Source organism: Lutra lutra, chromosome 6, assembly GCF_902655055.1.
Source record: "Lutra lutra chromosome 6, mLutLut1.2, whole genome shotgun sequence".
NCBI lineage: Eukaryota > Metazoa > Chordata > Mammalia > Carnivora > Mustelidae > Lutra > Lutra lutra.
Window position 1 is genome coordinate 33195002 of NC_062283.1, and position 22878 is coordinate 33217879.

General features: G+C 56.2%; 1 protein-coding gene across 2 annotated transcripts in view; it reads right to left on the reverse strand.

Moving 5' to 3' along the window:
• GRM4 (glutamate metabotropic receptor 4) overlaps window positions 1-22878 on the reverse strand; it is a 106423-nt gene that overhangs the window by 14709 nt on the left and 68836 nt on the right. For both annotated transcript variants that reach the window (XM_047735023.1, XM_047735022.1), the window contains exons 3-7: window positions 21779-21914; window positions 18835-18989; window positions 16579-16719; window positions 3321-3521; window positions 2976-3112 (exon numbers count right to left, since the gene is read on the reverse strand). In XM_047735023.1, coding sequence (XP_047590979.1) covers window positions 2976-3112; window positions 3321-3521; window positions 16579-16719; window positions 18835-18989; window positions 21779-21914 — 770 coding nt within the window. The remainder of the gene's footprint in view (window positions 1-2975; window positions 3113-3320; window positions 3522-16578; window positions 16720-18834; window positions 18990-21778; window positions 21915-22878) is intronic.

Sequence of the window (22878 nt, forward strand, 5' to 3'; positions counted from 1 at the left end):
CCCGCTGCCCGGGGCCACCCCACCAGCTGGTATCCCGGCCACAACCCGCTGGACCCAGCAGCTAGACTTAAATAAGCCCACCTGCGTGATGCAGCCCTGGCTAACCTAGGAGACATCCTGAGCAAATCCCAGACCCTCCAGGACCGTACAGAGACCCTGAGCCCAGAGAGCAGCAGGGAGAACCAGGAGTCCCACAGGGAAGCAGAGGGAACTCAGGAACCCTGATTCCAGACACACCCAGCATCACCCAGGAGCTTGCTTTGGGCCTGTCCCAAACCTACTGTGTCAGGATCTGAGTCTTAACCAGACCCTGCAGGTGACTTGTGTGCTTGCTGGGAGATGTGCTGTCTTCCCCGTGGCTCAGCCCACAGTGTCTCCTCTGGGTGGGACAGGAAGCTGTGCTCAGCAGAGAGCAATGACAGATTTGCTCAGAGGACACAGAATCTGTGCCCGGGGATTAGAATTTCTTTACATCTTGCTCTAAATTAGCTCTATAGTCATGGTTATATGTCTCCGAAGACACAGTCGCTGCGAGCAAAGGAGCCACGGGGCGTGTTGGCACCCCTACCAAATTCAGTGTTACAAAAAAGCCTAGAAAGTCAGCGAGAGGCGCAGAAGAGCTCCAGGCCCTGAGCAAAGGGAGCTGGGCTACACTTGGGAACCGTGTTCAAGGCATCTGTTCCAAATAGAGCGGCTGCTAGGAGTTCACACTTGGCGAGCAGGGGGCCTGGCCAGACAGGTGCTCCTCTGTGCTGGATCCTCGCTCCCAGAGAAGGAATAAGCAGCTGCTTGGGCAAGGGGATGGTTTCAGAGCTGAGGAAAAGGGGAGGGGCAGCCAAAGATGGGCTCCCAGGAGTGGGGAGGAAAAGCTCAGGACAGCAGCTTGTCCTGTGGCTCTGGGCATGACAGGGCCATGTGGTCCCCTAGAGCCAAAGAGCACAGGAACAACCTGGGCCACGATCCCTATAGGAACAATGAAGCAGGACAACCCCGGCCACCGGAGCTATGAGACTGTAGAGAAACAAATGGCAACGGTGGCTGTTCTAGAAAACTCTGGCTCCCATAGAAAGAGCCATAAATGCAGGTAAATCCTGGGATCACAGGTGTGTTGCCAGCTGGCTGTGAGCCCTGTAGCAAACACCTCAACCTCTCTGAGTTTTTGTTTCCCGACCTGATCCAAGGACACCAGAAAGAGGCCAGTCTGCCCTTTGCTACTTATTGTGGCTTCCATTTGGAAGTCATCACAGAAATTGTATTTCCCCAGAAGCTCAGCCCCAGGAGGCGCGGGGCTCTGTGCCTGTTCCCTGCCTCATGTCTAGCCCCCAGCACAGGGCTGGCATGCCGGGGACCCTGGGACTCTCTGTCTATAACAGAGGAAGTGAGGAAGTGAGGCCCAGGCACCAGCCATGAGAGGCCATCTCAGTTTCAGTCTCTTCCTCAGGCCCCCACCCCAGCCCGGCCTGCTCTGTGACCCCCACAGCACAGCCCAAACTGAGCCCTCAGGAGAAAACGGGGAGGATGTGACAGTTGAAGTTCCGTCCCCCTGACCTTCCCTCTGCCCCGACTCCACACTGGCTGAGGGGCCTTGTATCATCAGGGATGTGTCCGCTGCCCTCCCCACACCGAGGCCCTGCCTTCACTTACCACAGCTGTAGAACAGTGCCTGCCTCACGGGGCTGCTGTCCACATAGTAAGGTCCCACACTTACCACAGTTGCTGTATACAGCAGGCACTCAGTAAGGCTGAGCTACCGATGTTGCTGGTGAACTGAATCACAGGTCCCCACTGCTCCCCTCACAGGACCCCAAAGAGACACGCCTCCATATGGGATATCATCCCCTTGGCCAAGTGCTCCCACCGGCCCTGTTTTGTCTGTCTGTCTATCTCTCTTCAGCAACCCAAGGAACATCACCGTGGGAATGGGCTCTACTCCCGCCCTGCCATGTGGCCTTTGGAACATCCCTCAGGCTGGGCTCACAGAAATACTGCCTCTAACTCAGAAGATTGTCAGAGCCAAATGGGATCATGGGCAGAAAGTGTTTCGAGTTGCTTGAGGGGCTTGTCGCTGGAAGAGATTCCTATAAGAGGAGACAGCAGGGACATGAGGCAACTCTCCCGGGATCGGCAACAGGGAGTCTGAGGCCAGACACGGGCCTGGGCCTTCTGGCCTCTCTGGTCCATCCATCCGGCTGTCACATTGTGCCTGCCCCAAGCACGGCTCACCCCTTCACCTTGCAAGGTAGGGGCCAAGTGCACTGGCGTTTCCTTAGGGAATGAACCACAGGCCCTTTCTCTCCAAATACATGCTCTAGTCACAGCTAGGTACACTGAGGCCAGAGGGGGAGAGCTGCAATGTCCCAGGGACAATCAGGGGCCGGGAAAATGGAGCTAGGAGGATTCAGGAGAAGACATCCCCCACCCCAGCTGCCCATAATACCCAGAAAAATGATGACCTTCTAGAAGCAGTTTGACAGCTTTAGGAAATGCTCTCAAACAGCCCTCTACCCCCAACCAGAAACCCCACCTGACAGTTCCCTTTGCCTTAAGACATTGTCCTCCTTTGTCCCAATGCAGCACTCCCCCTGCCACCCCCAAACTCCCATCCCCCCAAAACTCCCTGCTTCCCTGCACCTGCTGAGCCCTTCAGTCCAGGGTAAATTGTCCAGATTATTCAGCATTTTCCTCTGCCAGGAGGCAGCAGGCAGGAAGGCCCCAGGCCAAGGAAAAGGGCATACAGCAGAAAACCCACAGCCCTATCCCTCCATTTCTGGAAAGGGTGGCACTCAGGGCCCTTGGAGGCCTGGACTAGGGCCTGGAAGGAAGCCTGGGCTTGGTAGCAGCAAACTGGGAGTCAGGGCTGGTCCTTGCCATCAGCGGCCGCCTCCCCTTGGTCTTACCTCCCAGGGGTTGGGTGGCACACGTGACTCTGTCCATCCCTCCTGGGGCCCCCCCCTGCCCTCCCACCACATACTTACTCTGAGGTGCAGGTGGTCCGTCCAGGAGCCGATGACCTTGTACTCAGCCGAGCCATTGCGCAGCTGGTACTGGTAGATGTCATAGCGGCCAGGGGCATCTCCGTTCTCATTGAAGGTCACGGGGTTCCCCGCAATGCCTGTAGGGGCCGGTGACTGTTACACATTCCGTATCTTTGCTGAGCTCTCACCAAGAAGCAGGGAGGATCAGGAGCCCAGAGCAGAGACACCTCTGGGGAGGCCCCTGCGTGGAACATTTTAGGAGGTTCCCCCGCCTTCCAGAGGCCCCCAGCCCCTCCCCCAATGGCACCCCGGGACCCCTTCTGGTGCACAGCCCAGGACAGCCACCTGAGAAGTTGACGTTGCGGATGTACTTGAGGAGCTGGGTGCCATCCACAGGGTCCATGCGCGGGCAGAGCCCCACACGGCCAGGACACAGGTCGCGGTGCATGGCGTGCAGTGCGTGGCCCATGGCATACACGGCGTCAATCACAAACTGTACCTTCCCCTCCTGCTCATACGCCGAGTCCTGCCCAATGCGTTCTCGGTCTGCAACGAAACCCAGCACGGGGGCCATACGTGAGGCCCACCGTCCTCACTGACCACGTGCTGGACACCAGAGCCAAGAGAGGTGACACGGCCCATCTCTGCACACCTAGGCCTTCTGGCTCCTGGCCCAGTGCCAGCTCTATCTCCCCCGGGATGGTCTTATGGGGGATGATCCCACAAAGGGACAGGGAGGGTCCACTGCCCTCACCACTGTGCAGCCATCTCTGTGCCCTGAGGCCCCAGAACAGCCAGGGCAGGCCCCCATGTCCCTCAGAAGGCAGTGGGTCAGGGGGTCTCCCTACGGCTGTGGAACCTCCCCGCCTTCCCCCTGCCTGACCTAGACTGATCACGGGAGCCACTGGGAAATCGCCAGGACAAGAGCTGTGTGGCTCAGTGGTACACTCTGGCAGCCCACAGATGGGCAGCCACGCCAACCAGGGCACATTGCCCCCGCCACAGGGTATGGAAGGGGAAACTGAGGCCCCAGGAGGGTGAGAGCCTGGCCGCAAATCCCTCAGAGTTTAGGACTCAAGCCACCTGGTGCCCTTGATGGCTTCCAATCGCCCCAAACACCAGAAGTTACCATCATCCCCACCCACTCCTTCCCCATTAGCCAGGGTGAGTGAGTTCTGCCAAGTGGGGAACCCCCCTCCCTCACCTCACTGCAAACAGCAGTGGCTTCCCCAGGGCACCATGGCCTTGGGGCTCTGGCTTCCCATCCTCACCCCCTAGGCCCTGGGCCCAAGCTTCACAGCTGCCTACGGCTTCAGTGTCCTCTCAATAGAAAGGGATCATAATCCTGCCCCCAGAGATTTAACTGAGAACACTTGGCACTGAGTAGGTGACTGATCCACATGATTATTGTGCTAAGTGGTCAGAAGGTGGGTGGGGGGGGCGGGGGTTGGTTCTGAGGCAACCAACAGACGTCTCTGGGCCAGAGCAGGCCAGGAAGGCTTTCTGGAGGAGGAGGCATTACCCAAGCCCGGGCCCACGATAACAATTATCATGAAGAATAGGGGCTGCTAATGTCTAGTGAACACCTGCTCCACGCTAAGCATCTTTCTAAGCCCTTTATCCATATAAACCCATTGAATTCTCACCAGGGTGCCATGAGGTGAGTAATTATCCACGCATCAGAGATGAAACTGAGGCACAGAAAAGCCCAGAGATGTCCCAGAACCACGAAGTGCTGAGCCTGAATCCCAGTACTCCGGCTCCCAGCCTTTGTGCCACTCTACACCTAAGGGATTCTAAGAGGGGGATTGGGGGTGGGGACAGGAATGCAGGGAGGGGAGAGGAGGAAGGGACAGGAGGATGCAAAGTGGAGGCAGGGAGAGGATGGGAAGAATGCTAGGGAAGCCAGGCTTCCCCTTCTGAGGCCGCAGGCCCTGCCCCCATCATAGCCTGTAACTCCCTGGAGACCAGGACAAAGACATTAACCCCACCACCCACCCCACCACCCACCCTGCCGTGTACACCCACTGCCTCCCTGTTAGGGGGCCAGTGCCACACCTTGCAAAAGTGATTCCCCAGGGGGCTGCAGGATGAGGGGCTGCACCCCAGCCTAGCCCCCTGGCCCACAGCCAGAGCCTCCCATGTCTACTGTTGGGGGCTGGGCTGAGCGAGTGCCAGGCCCTGGGAACTCCAGAGGTCACTGCGTCTATCTCTGCCCTTGGATACCTCAGAGGCAGACACCTGCCCGGGGCTCCCACAGAGCCGGGAGGGCATTTCATATGCCTGCCTGCCTCGGCCACCAAGCCCCTGGGACCGAGGGCAGAACCTGACCCCAGTTACCCCAACCTCGGGGTCAGAGATCAAGACTCACCAGCACTCAGATTGGACAGTTGGGGACACACACCCTGTGTTGTGGTACCATTCAGTCAAGATGACCCACAGCTCCTACAGTGTGGCCTCAGGGCTGGAGGCTGGGCAGGCTTGGGAGCCATCTCCCTGGCTCTCTCCTGGTCACCAAAGGCCCTCACTACCCATCGTCCCTGCTCTACACTTGCGGGGGCCTGGACTTGAACCTGGGAGCTGGAACCCCAGCTCCACCAACCACTCTGGCTGTGTGACCTTGGACCTCAGACTCTAGCTCCCTCCACTACAAAATGAGGATGATGATGGTACTTGCCTCACAAGGTCGGGTTAGGGTCCCTAAGGAGGATTAGTGGGTTAATATTCACAAGACCCAAAGAGAGGCGTGGTGCTTGCCAAGTGCTACAGAGGTTGGCCAGACACCTGCCGGCACAGATGGGTGTAAGTCAGACCCTGCCTCAGAGCTCCTGGGCCAGCAGAGCCTGGCTAATCAGTCAACACAATTTCTAGGACAAGGCACAGACGGGAATAAACATGAAAGGCAAATCCTCCAGCTTAACTAGCCCGCCCTCTTGTCTGAGCTCCTGATGACAAGGTTCTGAGAAGGAGGAGAGAAGCCCAGGGACAACCCAGTCCCCAGAGGGAGGGGAACAGAGGGGGCTGGGACAGGTTGAAGGCTGTAGTCCCACCCTGGACCGCACCCAGCCCCCAGGTCCTGCTCCCCTCAGCCTGAAGAATGGAAAACATAAAACGCCACTCAACAACCCTGCACTCCCATCACATCCTCATTTCCTACGGGTCAGAAACTGAATCATTAACCAGGACGGAGGGGAGGCTATGGCCACTGCAGAAAGCAGACAGCTCCCTCCCAAAAGCCAAGGACACCCTGGGCTGATGGGATCTGATTACACCTCCCCACCTGAGCTGCCCTCAGCCTCTCCTCTCTCCTCCTTCAGGGGTCCTCCCTCAGTGGGTCTCACTGAAGTAGCCGTTCTGGGCCACTCTGGTCCAGGACCAAGGGAGGGGTTCACAAGCCGTCTGCCCCGAGGCCAGAGTGAGGATGAGCCTCACCCAGGAGAATCCACCTCTGCAGGGGGACGCTCCCACGAGAGGGGCTCTGGGGTCCTGTCATCCCATCAGGGCTGCCCCTCCAGAATCCCTACCCCAGAGCTGTCATAATGCCAGCCATGGACTTCTAGAGACTTCTCAACACACTTTCACATCCTTGACTTTTGTCTTGAGTCCAGCCTCAATTATGGATGAGAAAATGCACCGTGAGGTGACCTGCAAAGCACCTTTATTTAACAAGGGGACACCAGGCCTCGAGCATGCCCTCTACAGACACCCCTCAACCCCCAAGGGCCCCTCCTTTTGGAGAGCAGGAATCATAAATACAAGTTAAACAAAGACGAGATGCTCCATCCCGAATGTTCGAAGCTGTGCCCATAACCCACACGGCTCTCTCCGCACACTCTGGACTCCTCAGCAAATGACCCCACACCGAGAGCCTTCACGTGCCTGGAATTTCTCTTCCCCGGAGCTCGGGGAGGTCAGCTGAACTGGCCCCCTCACAGAGGAGGTAACTGAGGTTTGTGAGTGGTCAAGTGATGTACCCAGAATCCCACAGGAACCCTGTCACCCAGCATGTGCTCGTGCACACCGGGGATGGGCCTGATTGGGAAGTGGCAGAGCTGGGATTTGAACCTGGATCTCTCTGGCTCCTTAACCATTTCAACCACCCCACACCATCCTACCCCAGGTTGTCCCTCCCCTTCTTCTTCCTCCAACCAGCCTCTGGTCTGCCTCCTCCCCCTTCTCTGGGGCCCAGGCCTAATCAGGAGTTCAGGATTCCTGTCTGCAGGGCCAGAGCAGGTGGTGGTCGTGGAAAGAAAGGGGTGGGGGGGGGTCAGAAAAATCCCCTCCTGGGTGGGCAGGAGCTCCAGGCCCAAGCAGTTCTGGGAGGAAGCAGGACGCACATTTCTGAGCGCTACTGGAGGAGATAAATCCCAGACACATGGTGGCAATGACAGCAGCAACAGTTTGAAGATGTCCTAATTGTGTCCCGGGGTACCGTGAGCCGGAGATGCATTTGGCTCTGCCACGGGTGACAGCCAGCCGGAGAAACCATTGGGAGAGGATTTTCTCCATCCAAACCCCGCAGCTACGGTTACTACGGTGACTGCAGCCTTTGTCTGCAGGTTGTAAATTGTAATTGAAATGAGTTTTCAAGGTTGAAATAATCAGAGTTCCTCTTGTCTCCCCCATCACCTCACCACAACTCACCCCGCCCAACCACAACCCTCCTGAGCCACTGCGGTCACACGCACGCACGAGCGCATGCACGCACGGTTCTTGAAGAGGCTTCCTCGCATAAAAGAAGACAAAATCAATTACGCACACATGCACGTATTTCCAAAGCCACACGTCCAAGGTGGCTACCCACAACCCGGCAGGCACTGAGACACACGGCCATACTCACACTCATGTCTAAACGCATATAAACACAAGTAACACAGACACGGCTGCTCGCCCAGTTCGGCATGCATCCAAGCATCCTGTCCTCCAGATTCCCCCATGGTCGGGCTGAGAGGCCCACAGGTGTTTCCTCTGGGAGATGATAATGGATGCATCAGTGGGGCTCTATCCCGCTGGAGCCCTCCAGGAGACGATGTGGAGGGTGCCTCGTGGTTGCCCATCAGAGGGGACAAACACTCGGCCCCCCCTCAATGTTAAGCCAAGTTCTGCTCCTGGGGGCACTGACTCCATTAACAAAGATGGGGCTGGTGAGCACTGAGGGGACCAGGGTGCCGGCGGTCTCTGTTCACAGGTAGAGGCCCACAGGTGCAATCCAGCCCAGGTGCTCGAACACACCACACACAGCTGCACGCAGAAGCCTGTGTTCACGTACAAATATGCAAACGTGCACACCAGTTTTCAGCCCTCGGGCAAACTTCCAGGGAGTAGGATAAAAGATCCCCCACCTCCCCCCCAGGAGCTGAAGTCTAGCCAACACAGATGGGCCTGGCTCCCGGCTCCACCGTGGACTGGCTAGATGACCCAGGTCAAATACAATGTCGGTTCCTCCGAAGTAAATTCAGGGTAATGATACTGACCTTTCGGGGCCTCTGGGAGGATTAAGGAGGAAGAGGCAGAACACATATAACATCCTACCTTATGTACATTAATCTGTTTCCTCTCCGCGCAGGTATGCCTCCACTGGGAAAGATCCCCCATCCCAGGCTTCCCCCTCCAACCTGCATAAAGCCTGGTTCATGTGGGCTCCCCCCACTTCAAGATGAGACGAGCACTGGGTACCCACCCCACTCAGACAGGGGCCCAGGTCAGCCTGCCCGCCGATATACAGATGCGGGGGACAAAGCTGCCACACTGCTTCCAGGCCCTTCTCCCTCTTTCCTGACTCACCCACGGTTGAACCATTCTCCCCGTCACCTCCCTGAAACCCAGAGGTTTTTCTGAGGGTCCTGGGAGTTCTGCTCCTGGGGTTAAGCTCCACACTCCCCTGTTCTGCCCATCATGTCCCCAAATCACATGGTTGGCTCTCCCTTTCCTAGGTTCACATTCTTTCATTGTTTCTGCGGGGCCCTCCCCTCCATCAAGACACCTGCTTTCCAGGGGCGCCTGGGTGGCTCAGTGGGTTAAAGCCTCTGCCTTCGGCTTGGGTCATGATCCCAGGGTCCTGGGATCAAGCCCCACATCGGGCTCTCTGCTCAGCAGGGAGCCTGCTTCCCCGCTCTCTCTCTGCCTGCCTCTCTGCCTGCTTGTCATCTCTGTCAAATAAATAAATAAAATCTTTAAAAAAAAAAAAAAAAGACACCTGCTTTCCAGTCTGAGGCAGCTCTAACTCGGCCTGGCCCCCTCTATGTTTCCCCAAACTCCCAAGCCCCCAAACCCAGCCTCAGCTCTCCACCTACTGTCCCAGGGAACTCGGAGCCAGATCAGGTGTCTCCAGGGATGATAGGTTGGGGCAGAGGGGGAGGGGTTGGGGGAGGGGTGGGACCCACCAGGGGACCACCGCCTGAGCTGGTAGGAGGGGAGGTGACTGGCCCAGCAGGGGGAGGGGCTCCTGACTCTCAGGGATTCCCTCTGGCTCTGTGGTAGCACAGCCCACGACTCAACCTTGAACCAACTGCAGGCCCCTACAGATCCTCAAGAACATGACCCCAGGGTGAAAATACAGACATGGGAAGTTGAAGTCCCTCTATGACTGTGAATTCTGATTGCAAATGCTCATAGTAGCAGAGAAGTTTGTGTCTCTGAAATTAGCAGAGATCACTTCTGGATGGCCGGCCACTGACCAGCCCCGCCAGTCACCCAGCCACACTCCTTCCCCTTTCAGCATCTTTTCCCTCAACATGGAAATATGTCTTCATTTCCCCCATTTAAATAAACAAAAACCCTCTCTTGACGCCCTCTGCCCCCAACTAGCATCCCGCTTTTTTTTTCCTCTGTGTACAATGGAACTTCTCGAAATCACTGTCCCTACTCATCCATCATCAGTTTCTCCCTTGTTTTCCTGACCAACTCCAGAGTTTTGTGCCCATCTCTCCAAGGAGTCTCCAGGCTGCCAAATCCCCTCACCCATTCTTCCTCCCATCTCACTTGCTCCCCCTGCCCCCACCCTCTAGCCTGACAGCAGGTGATGGGCCTGAGCGCTGGTGTCCCTCCTGCCTCCCTACTGGCTCCTCTCCCCAACCTTTTTGACCTCCCAGTATCCAGGACTCAGTCCTGAGACCCCAAATCGTATTCCCTCCCTTGGGGTTCCCAACCAGCCCCACCCATATGCTGGCAACTCCCCAAATACCAAAGCCAGCCAGGCCTCCCAGCTAACACCAGCTCCCCCTCCCATACCAGAAAGACATCTCATGCCTGAACCGAGCTCCTGACTCTCCTTCCTGGCCCAGCCTTCTTCCACATGTCTCATGCATAGTCAAGAACCATGCGGCCATCCCTGACTTATCGTCCATCCCCTTTCTCTCAACTCAGATCCTTCGGCCAACTCCATGGCCACTTGGCAAAACTGGCAAAGAACCTGACCCGTTCTCACCTCCAAGGCCACCACCTGCTCCAGACCCCATCACCTCCCACCGGGACCAGAGCACCAGCCTCTGAACCCGGTCTCCCATTCTGCCCTCAACCCTACCTCCTCTCCAGGCAGCGGACAGAGTGAAACTCTTAGAACATAAATCGGGGGACGCCTGGGTGGCTCAGTTGGTTAAGCAGCTGCCTTCGGCTCAGGTCATGATCCCAGTATCCTGGGATCGAGTCCCACATCGGGCTCCTTGCTTGGCGGGGAGCCTGCTTCTCCCTCTGCCTCTGCCTGCCATTCTGTCTGCCTGTGCTCGCTCACTCTCCTCTCTCTCTGACAAATAAATAAAATCTTTAAAAAAAAAAAAAAAAGAACATAAATCGGATCACATCAATCCTCTTTCAAACCCTGCAATGGCTCTGTCTCATTTGTCGAAAAAAGACTAAATCCCTACAAATTGCCTACAAGGCCCCCCCAGCATTGGCTGGCCTGCCCTTCCTCTCTGACCTCATCTCCTTCCTGTTACCCACTCTGCTTCAACCACATGGGCCTCCTCACTGCTCTCCCGACCTGCCAGGTATGAGCCTGCCTCCAGACCTTTGCATAGGCCGAGCCCTCTGCCTGGCATGCTCGTCCCCAGGCCTCCACATGCCTGGCTGTCTTACTAGCTTCGGGTCTTTGCTCCAGCATCATCTTCTCGGTGAGAACTTCTGACCTCCGGATTCAAAAGTGCAACTTCCCTAGTCTCCCAGAACTCTCCATTTCCTTCCAAGGGGCTCCTACTCTCTCTCTGGTTTCATGGTTGGGCCCTCCCTGGAGACCCAAGGCACTGACCGCCAGAGCTAGCCCACCACTCACCTCCTTGTCTAGAGAGATGAACTGTCTCCCAGCGGCAGCAGGAGCTGCCTGGGGAGGTCGGTTGCCCTCACAGAGGGCAGTACAGAGCTGGGCACATAATCAGCCTCTTAGTGAAAGCTTCTAGAACAAAGGAGAAGCAGCATGGAGATGGTGGACCTGGGATCCCTCCAGCCACCCTGTGGCTCATGGTTTGAATAAAGGTGAGTTCCTCTAATGGGTGGCACCCACCGGAGATAACAGGCAGTTCCAAATGTTGGTCCCCCTGGCTTTCCCCGGGGAAGGACGCTTTCTCGGGTCCCTTTGGGAATGTGTAGATCAGCAGAACCTTCAAAGTCAGGTTGGAATAGCCAGGAGGGCCCCAGGGCTAGGACATCAGCTGCTCTGAGGCAGGACATTTCTGGAGCTAGATGGCCCAGTTTCAAATCCCAGCTCTGTTACTTATGATCTTGTGACCTTGGGCAAGCCTTTAGCCCCTCTGGACCTCAATTTCCCCATCTGCGAAATAGGTTGCTGTGAAGGTTAAATGCCAAGCACTAGAACAGGGCTTGACAAGTGACAAATTCTGTATAACTATTAGCTGTGATTATTTCTGGTGGTGGTGTTGTGGCTGCTGGAGCAGACCGGGAGACAGGAGTCTCACAGGTCCCCAGCTGCCATGCAGCCACCCTCCCTGCCAGAGCTCCCAGCCCCTGGGAACAGCAGGCAGTAAATTTCTCCTGTTTCCTCATAAACCGGGCCTTCCTCCACTCAGCCATCACCTGGCTGGCAGTGTTGTCAAAAAGATGGATGCCGTATCTGCCTGTTTATGGCTTTCATTCGCAAATCCTCTCCGCATGTTCCCAGGGGGGGACCCGGGGGACTGAGAGGAAGGCAGGTACAGCCCTCCCCTGGGCTTGATGGCTGCAAAGACCCACCCAACTCGGTGGACCCTCCCTGGCTCAGGTGTGGGGCAGTCCCAGGGCAATCTGCAGATGTTTCCTGCAGATCATGTCCGATTCCTTCTTTGGGAAAAGGTGAGCATGGCAGCTCTGCTGGGGATGGGGCTCTGGGAGGATGGGCATGAGTAACAGGACTCCCATTTCACAGATGAGAAAACTGAGGCCTAGAGAGGTAACATGCTGAGGTCACACAGGTCTGCAGGACCCTCCTAGCTGTACGTTCAAGAAAGAACGTGTGATACCCTCTCTCTCTTACCACTTTGGGACACACCAGCCCCATCTCCAACTGCCAGCCTCTGCCGCTCTTCTGAGACTCTCTGCAGTCACGGCAGCTCTCTGCCCAGCCAAGAGCCCTCCAGGAGCAGCCTGAGGGATGGAAACAGGCAGAGGCCAACCACGGCATCCACTGGCATCAAGGGCACCACAGAGGGCCAAGGTAAGGCCACCAGGGTCAACAGGCAGGCATCCAGGAAGAAGTGAATGGGAAGGCAGCCTCTGGAGACAGAGTAGGAATAGGAGACACAGAGCATGCCTGGGCTGGCTGGGGGCAAGAGCGAGGGGGTCTGGAGGAGACAGAGGGCAGGAAACGGGGGAGACTGGGCAAGGTACTGGCGCTAGGGCAAGGCTGCCTGGGTATAAAGCCAGTTCTGCCTATTCTTTAGGGCTGTTATGTTCTCAAACGGCCTCAGGAGCCTCTTCCGTAGACTGGGTGCTGTCCCTCTGACAAGCTATACGAGCAGTCCTCTCTCACCGGGGATCCTACAGCTGACAGAGGGTCCTGGTACCAACAGACCTGGGAATGCCATTGCTCCCACTCCCTCTCTGTATCAACCACAGTTTTACCAGCACCCATCGTGCATGTGGTCTTTTAGCCAACCTCCTCATGCCCTTGCTTCATCTCTAACCCTCGAGGTAACTCACTGAGATGGACAGCGACCTCCCTGTCTTCTCGGAGACTCACGGAGAGGTTAAATGACTCAGCCAAGGTCACACAGCAGGGAGGATAGAGTTGGATCCAGATCCGGGGGTAAGTCCTTCCTCTGCCACCCACCAGGCACCCATTGCAGAGCCAGCCCTCCATGGGGGTCACCCCAGCCCTCCCGGCCTAAGACATTCTCCCAAGGGAGCAGCTAGGCTCAAACCCAGGCAGGGCCATGGGAAGTCAGAGCTGCTTCACTCTCACCTAGAGTGGTTCCCAGGTCCCAGGTTCCAGTTACCCTGAGACGGACGGGCTCGCCGCTCCTGACTTGGGGGCCACTCCAGGACGCTAACCAGCCTTGGCTGGGGCTTTAGATGCACGAAGAAGGATCAAGGTCAGCTATAAGGCGCTGTCCTTCCACCCCTCCATGTGATGCATACCCCCTCCTCATTCCAGTTTCTGCTGCTTTGTTCACGCCTTCCCCCTGCCTGGGGTGCATGCCATCTTCCCTCCCATCACTATCTCTCCCTTCGACCCAGGGACTCCCACACTTTGTTGCACAGGAGAATGGCCTGGGGCACTTCAGAAAAAATCCCAATGCCCAGCTTGCACCCGGGACCCACTCACTGAGAACGTCTGGGGTCAGGCATCAGTAGCTCTAAAAAAACTCCCTGGGAGATTCACTGCAAACCAGGCTTGGGGACTTCCCAGCCCTAAATCACCCAGGGAGCTTTCATGAAACCCACAGCCCAGACCCCGCTCCTGAGGTTCTGACTGAATGGATCTGGAGGTAGAGGGCTGCTATATTTTCAAAGATTCCAGGTGATTCTAATGCATGGCCAGGCCTGAGAGCCACCATTTTCCAGTTTACAAAGTGCCTCCATATACCTTCTCATTTCCAACCCAAGACACCTCTGGGCTGGCTCACCCAATCCCCTTTCTCAGATAAGAACACAGAGGCCAGAGAGGGCACAGAGCTGGCCGTAGACTCCCAGTGAAGCTCTACACTCTTCTGAATTGTGTTCTCATCCTCCTTCCTCCGCGGGCTTGGACAGCCCAAATGTCCTCCCTTAGGGCTGCAGACAGGCGCCCCTCTCCCCGCCTCACCAACCAGGTGGGAGATATTTGCCAATCTTGACCCATGGACTAGGAGTCTGGGTAGAGCCTACAGGGGCTGACAAAGGTCCTCCCCACTCCTCCCCCTCCCAGGCCAAGAGGTCACTCCAGAAATCCCCTCGCCCTTGGCAGGCTAGACACAGGAGGCCCCGGCTACACATCCTGACCCCAGTTCCAGGCTCTCCTATCCCCATCTTTAAGTCAGGTCTCGTGACCTATAATCAGGGTGAACATACAATTTTCCATTCCACCTAAGTGGGATCCTTTTAAGAATAAAAGGGATGTTTTTAGGGACACCTGGGTGGCGCATTTGGTTAAGGGTCCAATTCTTTGTTTTGGCATAGGTCATGATCTCAGGATTGTGAGACTGAATCTCCCATCAGGCTCCATGCTCAATGCGGAATCCATTTGAGACCTCTCTCCCTCTCCCTCTGTCCCACCCACTCATGCTCTTTCTCTCTAAAATAAATAAATCTGAATAAAATAAAATAAAATAAAGTAAATAAATCTGGGGCGTTGGGTGGTTCAGTCGTTAAGCATCCACCTTGGGCTCAAGTCATGATCCTGGGGTCCTGGGATAGAGCCCCACACTGGGCTCCTTGCTCAGCAGGGAGCCTGCTTCTCCCTTTCCCACTTGCCCTGTTTGTGTTCCCTCTCTCAGTGTCAAATAAATAAAATCTTAATCAATTAATTAAAATAAATAAACCTTAAAAAGTAATAATAAAAGAGATAGTTTCTAAAATTATGCCAGGAGAAAAGGAGTCACCAAGACACATGGTCACCCTACCCACAAAGGCTGTCATGTTTGCACTTCTTAAAACCCTGCTGTGATCACTGCCTGATGAAGGCATTTGCTGTGCAGCCTTTGGCAAGTAGCTTGGTCTCTCTGACTCTCCATATCCTGCTCTAAAACATGGGGATCACAAAAACCCCTACAGCTTTTGTAAGAGGGAAATGAGATAATGTCTTTAAAGTGTCTGGATCACAGCAGATGTACAAAAAATAGTGGTATTTATGGTTATTATCTTGCCCAGAAACATAAGCCCCCACATCAGACAAACACACACATACCCCTTCTCCCTTAGACGTATTGACTCATGTACACATAGTCACATACACCCATGTGTGCACACATACACTACCACGTACAGTACAACCACACATGAGCATGCCTGCCGGGCCCTGGGGAAGGGTGGAGGGATACCCAAGGTCCTAAACGGCCAATATTCCTGAGTCCCATAGGGCCCTGGCCACCAGAGGGCAGCATCCTCCCCACCCGCCCAGCAACGTCATCCACCTTCCTCCTCCCTTGGCCCTGGGGATCTCCCTGCCCCCTAAGATTCCATGCAGCGCGTCCCTGCACCCTTGCAGTGGGCCCTTGCTCATCTGGCCCTCCGCCCAAGCTACACCGATCAGTCCAGGAGGATACAGGAGGGAGTTCACCAGGTACCACTCATGTTGAAAGTACCCAGAGCTCCCTCAAAGTCAGAGGCAAGGTCCTGTGGCAGAGCTGCTCAGACTAAGAGTACAGAGGGACCCACATCTGAATGTGTCTAAATGTGGACACACCGTGATGGCTGCCCCAGGAGACTGAGGGCCTGGAGCTCAGACCTAGGTTCAAATCAGGCTCTAGCACCTTTCTTCTACGGGAACCCAGGTCCCTTTACCTACCCGAGCCTCTGTTTTCCAATCTGTAGAATGGACCCATTGTCCCATCCTCCTGTAACCCATTCCCTATCCTTTTAAGGACTTGGCTCAAATGTTACCTTTACGCGAAAGCCATCTGTTTGTTTTAGTTGTTTCTACCGCACATTTGCTTTCTGACATACTCTATAGCTTACTTATTTATCTTGTTTAAATATTTTCCTATTAGGATGAAAATTCCAAGAGATTTTTGACTCTCTCATTCAGTGCCATATCCACAGTGCTTAGTACAGGGCAGGGCACACCCTGGGAGTCAGACTGGTGTTTGCTGAATGACTGAGAAAACCGGGAAGGGTTAGAGATGATTTCTCCAAAATGCTCAGACCAGCGAGCATCGGGGCTCCCCCACGGGGTCACTTCTGTGGATTCATCCTAGGGACATTTCAGATGAACCCCAAGGTGACCACAGGCCGGACAGAACCCCTTTCCCCCCAGGAGCATCACGGACTGCTGAGAGCGCCGCGGTTTCTAAGATCCTAAGCCCTCCCACCCCCGCCCTGCGGTCCGAAAGGCCCCGCCCCCTCCCCCTCCCCCTCAGACTCCACCCCGTGGGCCCCCAGCACGGTGCCCAGGCGCCAGCCCACCTCCCCGCCCCGCTCAGGCGGTAGGCCCACGCCCCTCGCCCAGGGCCCATCCTGGCCCCGCCCCGCGCGTGCTCACTGGTGCACTTCTTGACGTGACTGCCCTTCTTGAGCGCGTGGCGGCTCAGCTTGCAATGGAAGTTGTCCTCCCAGAACTCAGCAAACCAGATGTTGCGCCGGTTGTTGTCCAGCGTGCGGCTGGAGAAGTAGCGGTCGAAGCCTGGCAGGGAACCAGGATGTCAGTCAGGGCCTTGTGCACCTATTCCCCTCCTGTCCCCAGCCCTTCCCGCTTCCACCCCCCCCCCCACTCCGCCCCAGCTTTAGAGATGGCCCAGGCAGAGGGAGGGAGGAATGTTAGAGCAGAGCCTCTGATCCAAGGCCCAGCCGGAAAAAAACAAAACGTGGAGCATTTCATTTCATTCAAAATGAAAAGAGCTGTACTAAGTCCCAGGGGGAGCATGTGTAATCTTACAACCGCTGTCTATGGAAGAGAAGAGGTGATTGAGGGTGCTTCCCGCTTCACCTTCTAACCACCCAAATGCTAACAGGGGAACTTTTTGAGAAGCAACCCCCTGGGGGTCCTGAGATTGGAACAGAGAGGCAGGTGGGAGGGCTGACCAAAGCTGGGAGCACCCGAGATCTCTGGTTAGAAAGAGGAGACGGGACAAGAGAGGGCAGGGGATGACCCAAGTCATACAGCAAGACCAGGGCCTGGATCTTCTGTCTTCAAGTCCAGAACTCCCCCATCACTGGCAGACACGACTTCCTCCTCCAGATGTTCCAAAGGGAACTCACCGCCTCTGCTCTAAGCCCAGGGAAAAACCCCACCCCACAGCAGGTGGGCTGGCGAGTGAAGAGCGCCTGCTCTCTCTCCTCAGTGCCCCTCCTGCATGGATGATGTTCCCAGTACCGTTGCATCGTTGACCGATCTGCCAGGCATGGGCCAGGAGGCCTGAAAGTTCAGTAGGGTCCACACTAGGGCAGGGTTCAAGTCAAGCGACTATCAGAGCTGTAGGAGAATGCTGACATTGGTGAGGGACTGGGCAAGGGTGGGGTTTGCCAGCCTTGGCACTACTGACACTTAGGGCCAGATCATTACGAATTGTAGGGAGCAGGACGTAGAATAGCTTCACTCCCTAGGTGGGACAACCAAAAATGTCTCCAGACTTTGCCAGATGTCCTTTGAGAGTCACATCGCCCCCTGGATGAGAACCATGGTTCAGTCTTCTCTAATATCTCAGAGAGAAAAGGGACTTGTCAGACAGGTTCTGGGTTTCAATCCCAGCTCTGCCACTTAATAGCCACTATATGTCGCTTTGATTCTCTAAGCCTTAATGCATTCATTTACTAAATGTAGAAAAAAGTGTCTTGTGGGGTCGCAGGAAAGACTAAATGAGATTTCTCCCAGTAGCCACAGTCACTACTGTTTTGTGCCTACTGTGGCTGGAGGCTGAGAAGGGTAATGTGGGAACTTCAGCGCCCTCTGCCTCAGGGTAGAGGTCACAGTGCCTTGTGACCTTCAGCAGGTGCCCCCCATGCTAGGGCCTTGGTCTTTTGGAAAGTTCTATAGCGACAGATGTCTGCAGGCCTTCCCAGCAATATCCATGCTGGCTTCTATTTAACGAGCAGGAGCAGGGGAGAAGGCCCTGGGAGCCTGCCTCCCCCGTGGTGAGGACAGTGAGGTCCCTGCCAAACTGGGCCACTAATGGGAACTTCACGCCTCACTCACAGTGAGGTTCCAGCCAGAGCAGACCATTCCTGTCCTGGGTGACTGTGGGTTCTGTCCCAAGAGGAAGGGATGCTGGACAATATAGACCCAACACTGACACCACCACCACCGAGGGCCGGCCAGACCAGGGCAGGGCCTGCAGGGAGAACGTGTCCCCTCCAGCACAGCACCTTCTTGTCTCCAGCTGGTGGCTCCCAGGAACTTCTGACAGAGGACATGCCCCAGGCAGAGTGAAGGCCTTGGCTCTCTGTTGCAGATGGGAGAAGGGATGGTGGGGTGTGGGGATGAAGGAAAGACCTTGAAAAAGAAGCTTCCTGTATGGACCACCCATCTCCCGCACCCAAAAATATCTGAGAAGGGAGAAGAAAGCTCCTGAATCTGGATTTGAATCCTGCTGGGTCAAATGCAGCTAGAAAGTCCATCCAGCCTCAAGCATGAGCACAAAGAGGGTGTGGGCCAAGGAAGAGGAAAGACAGAATGTGGGAAGATGAGGAGTGGGTAAGGAATGGAGTGGGGGGACAATAATAAGGAACAGCTGGGGAGCACACCAACAGTGGGGGCAGGTGAGAGTGAGGTGGGGGCGCAGTCGGGGGCTGCGGGGCCTACCTCGCACTGACATCCTCTTGGGGAGGATAGTGACAGCGCCCTCGGCCACCTCCTCCAGGTGCAGCACGGGGGCGCTCTTGGAGCCCCAGCTGTCGGAGCCCATCCAGAAGAAGTGGCCTGTCTGGTTGGCCTTCCGCGCGGCCTCCAGCACACGCCTGTGGGAACACACACCAGCCCAGCCCAGCCGTGTCTGCCCCTGCAACTGACCCCCCAGGCACCCCTGCTCGCAGGGGCCCTTGGCTGACCACCCCCCGGCACACACATGTCCCCCAAATAGCCCATGGTCCCCCTGCCCCTGGCCCATGCTTGCCTCTAGGTCCAAGGTGTTCCACCCCCAATCGATCCTACACCCAGGGCCACAGCTGTCCTCGCAAAGACCATCCCTGTTTCCCTAGGTGCATGCACACCCCTGAGCTGAATCAGGCCCCGGGACTACACCTGCCCTGTCTGTATCCTCAGGTTCATGCCCCTGGTCCTGATTCCACAGCCACATCTCGTCTCCTTCTCACATTTATATGTGTGCACGAGCACACACACCTACCCACATGGTTACCCCTCTGCACTCACCACTCCCTGCCGGCAGAGCCCTCTCTGCCCCACTCTTTCTGTGCCAAAAGCATAGGGCCTCTGAAGAACTGCTTCTCACACCCTCCTGGATGGATGAAAGGGCACGAGGCAGGTGCTCACCCCTTCCACTGTCCTACTGTGACAGCGGCTGTCATCAGGTCGGGGACCCTAGAGCCCAGCACAGGGCAGTGGCCAAAGGAGACACTCAGGGAGAAGTAAACCAGGACTGTGCAAAATTCCCCCAACCCAGCCTCTCCCATAGTGGGGTGGGGAGAGTGGAACACAGAGGAGGCGAGCACCTTGCTCAGGATCACACAGCAAGCAAGAGGCTGTGATACTAGAAACTGGGACACGGCCACCAGAGCTTAGGAGTGGCTGCTGAGCCCAGGACAGCTTGGGGATGCCAGGGAGAAATAGGTTTCCAGGCCCCAGAGCCCACCCCTTCCCTCCTCCAACAGCTTCTGACTCTCCACGGTCCTAGACCCCCAAACCTATTGCAGCTGCCCCTCACCCACCAGAATCTGGGGTGGGGCTGTTCCCAGAAGCCATGCCCACAGCCCTATCAATACCCACTTGCATCTGGCCAGCCAGACATGACCAGAGCTCCCAGGCAAAGTCACCTGGGTTTATTTTTACTTCTGTTTGCTTCTGAAAATGCATGTGGATTTCCAGAAATGCCTCTGCTCCCCCCTCAACTTCCTGCTGCCAGTTCCCTCCGGAGTCAGTCTCTTCCCTAGTTGCCTCTTGTCTAGGACACAGGGCCCAGTGCCTTCATCCTCCCCTCCCAGCATATGGGTCCATCTGAGCTAAGCAGGAGCCTGGAGCAGGGTGCACCTCTGAGCGGGGGGTGGGATTTGAGTGCTGGGCTTTGGGGTGGTGGTGGGGATAGCTGTGCAGGGACCAGTGATTTAAGTGAGGGAAAGGACTTCTTAAGGGACCCTCCTGCTCCAGGAGATGGCAGACCTGCGGGCAACAGGAATGTCCCGAAGGAGAACTTAGGGGGACTATAAGGCTTGAGGGGATCAGGAGCAGACCCTGGGCTCAGCAGCCTCTGACTTCCCCTTCCTAGCCTTTCGCTGCCTGAGACACCATCCTTAGAGCTGGCTTTTGGGGCCTTAATGATCTTCCAGAACTTCCCTCTCCATCCCTGCAGGGACCTGGCAATGTCTCCCAGGGGAAATCTGTTTTGCTGCAGCTCGGGTCCAGGATGGGGTCTTTACCAAGTGGGGAAAGTGCTGGAAAGAATGGGACCCGGATGGACACTGGTTAGCGACAGGGAGGGAGGCACATGGGGGCGGGGGCAGGGGCAGACAGGCAGCTTTGGCTGGGCTGGAGGGCAGGGGAGGCCTGTGGGCACAGCAGGCTAGGACACCTCAGGCCAGCTAACTGAGGGAGGAGGTATGGGGAGGACATCTACTGTCTTACTCTGCAAGTGTAGCAGCTGTGTCTCCTCTGCTCAGACTGGAGCTCCCTGAGGGCAGGGCTGTGTCTCCTGTCTCCTCCCTCAGACTGGGGTTCCCTGAGGGCAGGGCTGTGTCTCCCTCCAGACTGAGGCTCCGAGCTCAGAGCTGGTGTTTCTCTCCCCCTCGAACAGGGCAATCACAGAGGCCTGCCCCATCTTGGCCCTGACATCAGCCTGAGAGGCAGCAGCAGGGGAAAAGGAGGAGGAAGGGAAGTGGGTTAAGATGGGGCTTTTCAGTGCACCCGAACTTCTGCCTGGGGGACAGAAGCAGACGTGCGGAGAGGGCAGGATTGGCACTGCACGGTCCTGGCACCCAGAAGTCCATCCATTTCCTGTGCAGAGGCAGAGACTGAAGCCCAGGGAGGGGACGATACCGCCCACCATGAGCGTGTACCCAGGCCAGGACTAGACCCATAGCCCAGGCGTCTTCCCACCACTCCAAGCTTTGCCAAAGACAGGAGGCAGGGGCTGACAGGGGCTCCGCAGGCCCTGGGCCCCTGTTGTGTGCCAGACTCTGCTTTCTGTGTTCAGGTCTCAAATAACATTATCAGGCCGGCATCTCTAGCTCCCCCAGCCTTTTTTTTTTTTTTTTTTTTTAAAGCAGAAAAGAAGCACAGAGAGGTTGAGACACTTGCCTCAGGTCACACAGCTAGGAGGAAGGAGAGCAGGATTAGAACCGAGGTGCTTTGGCTAAAAACCCAGGGCCTTAGCAGTTGGCAGAATGGATGCAGGGAACAGGGAGGCAGGGGAAGGGGGGCCCATCAGCAGCTGCCTGTGTCCCAGCCTGAGGAATGCTGCACCCCACCTCTCTGGAGCCTGCGGTCTGGTCAGGCTCGCTAGGAAGGTCTCCAGCAGGACCGCTGACTCTCCCCATGACCGGCTCCCAACCCCCACCCAGCTGCAATCCACTCTCACCTGATGTCATCCTCATTGGCAAAGATGATGACCGCCCTGGCATTTGAGGTCTCCAGGAGGCGCCGGACGATCTTATCGAACTCCCCAGGCTTGGGCTCCCGGGGTATCTTCACTGACTGCGCGATGCACACGCCCCCTGTGGGAAGGGTGTCACTCAGCCCCAGAGTGGCCTTAGTCTCTCCCCACTTCACTCCACGCCCTCCCACACACGCTCCCCTCCAGGAGACGGAAGCCAAGGGCTGCCCACAGCCCTGCAGCCGGACTCCTAGATCCCAGGTCCAGATCTCCAGGCACAGGCTATGCGGTCAGACAACTTTGGATTCCACCTCTCACCAGCTGGATGACGCTGGGCATGTCACTTCAGTTCTATGTGCCTCAGTCCCCCCATATATAAAACAGAGGCTCTAACAAGAGGCGATACGGCATTGTGTTTAGGAGCTAGATAGCCTGGGTTTGAATCTCAGCTCTGCTACTTACTGCTGTGTGACCTCAAGGCAGTTACTGAACCTCTCTGTGCCTCATGTACATCATCTATAAAGTGAAGATAATCCTACTTACTTCACAGGATCGTTACAAAGCTAAGTGAGTTACTGCTCACAAACACAAGAATATCAAACACACAGGGAGTACTTAGTAAATGATGGTTATTTTCACTGAAACTAAGGGTTTTTTCGAAGAGTAAATCTGAGAAGAGAGCAAGTTGCCCACCCTGGCTATTAGTACGCCATGCACCCACAACCACACGTACCTCCCAGGGCTCTTGTCCTCAGGTCATGTGCTCATCAACAGACCCCTGGACAAGAGCTCTGTGCACTGCCACTGACTCACACCCGTCCATCTCAGGCCCATCCCTCCAGAGCGTCCTAGGCTCTCCTTTCCCAGCTCTTCAGTTTGTAGGCTCCCCAGCTCCCACAGGATGCCCTGACGCCTCTCCCCCCAGTCCCAGTTCAAGAGCTCCCAGGAAAGCCATTCTAACGAGGTGCTTCAAGAGGAGTGACCTGAGGAGCTCTGAAGGGGTCAGGGGGTCCTGGAGAACCTTCCTGTCTCTCCTCCTCTGGCCCACTGCCACCTGGCTGGCTCCTGGAGGAGGGGCCAGGGGC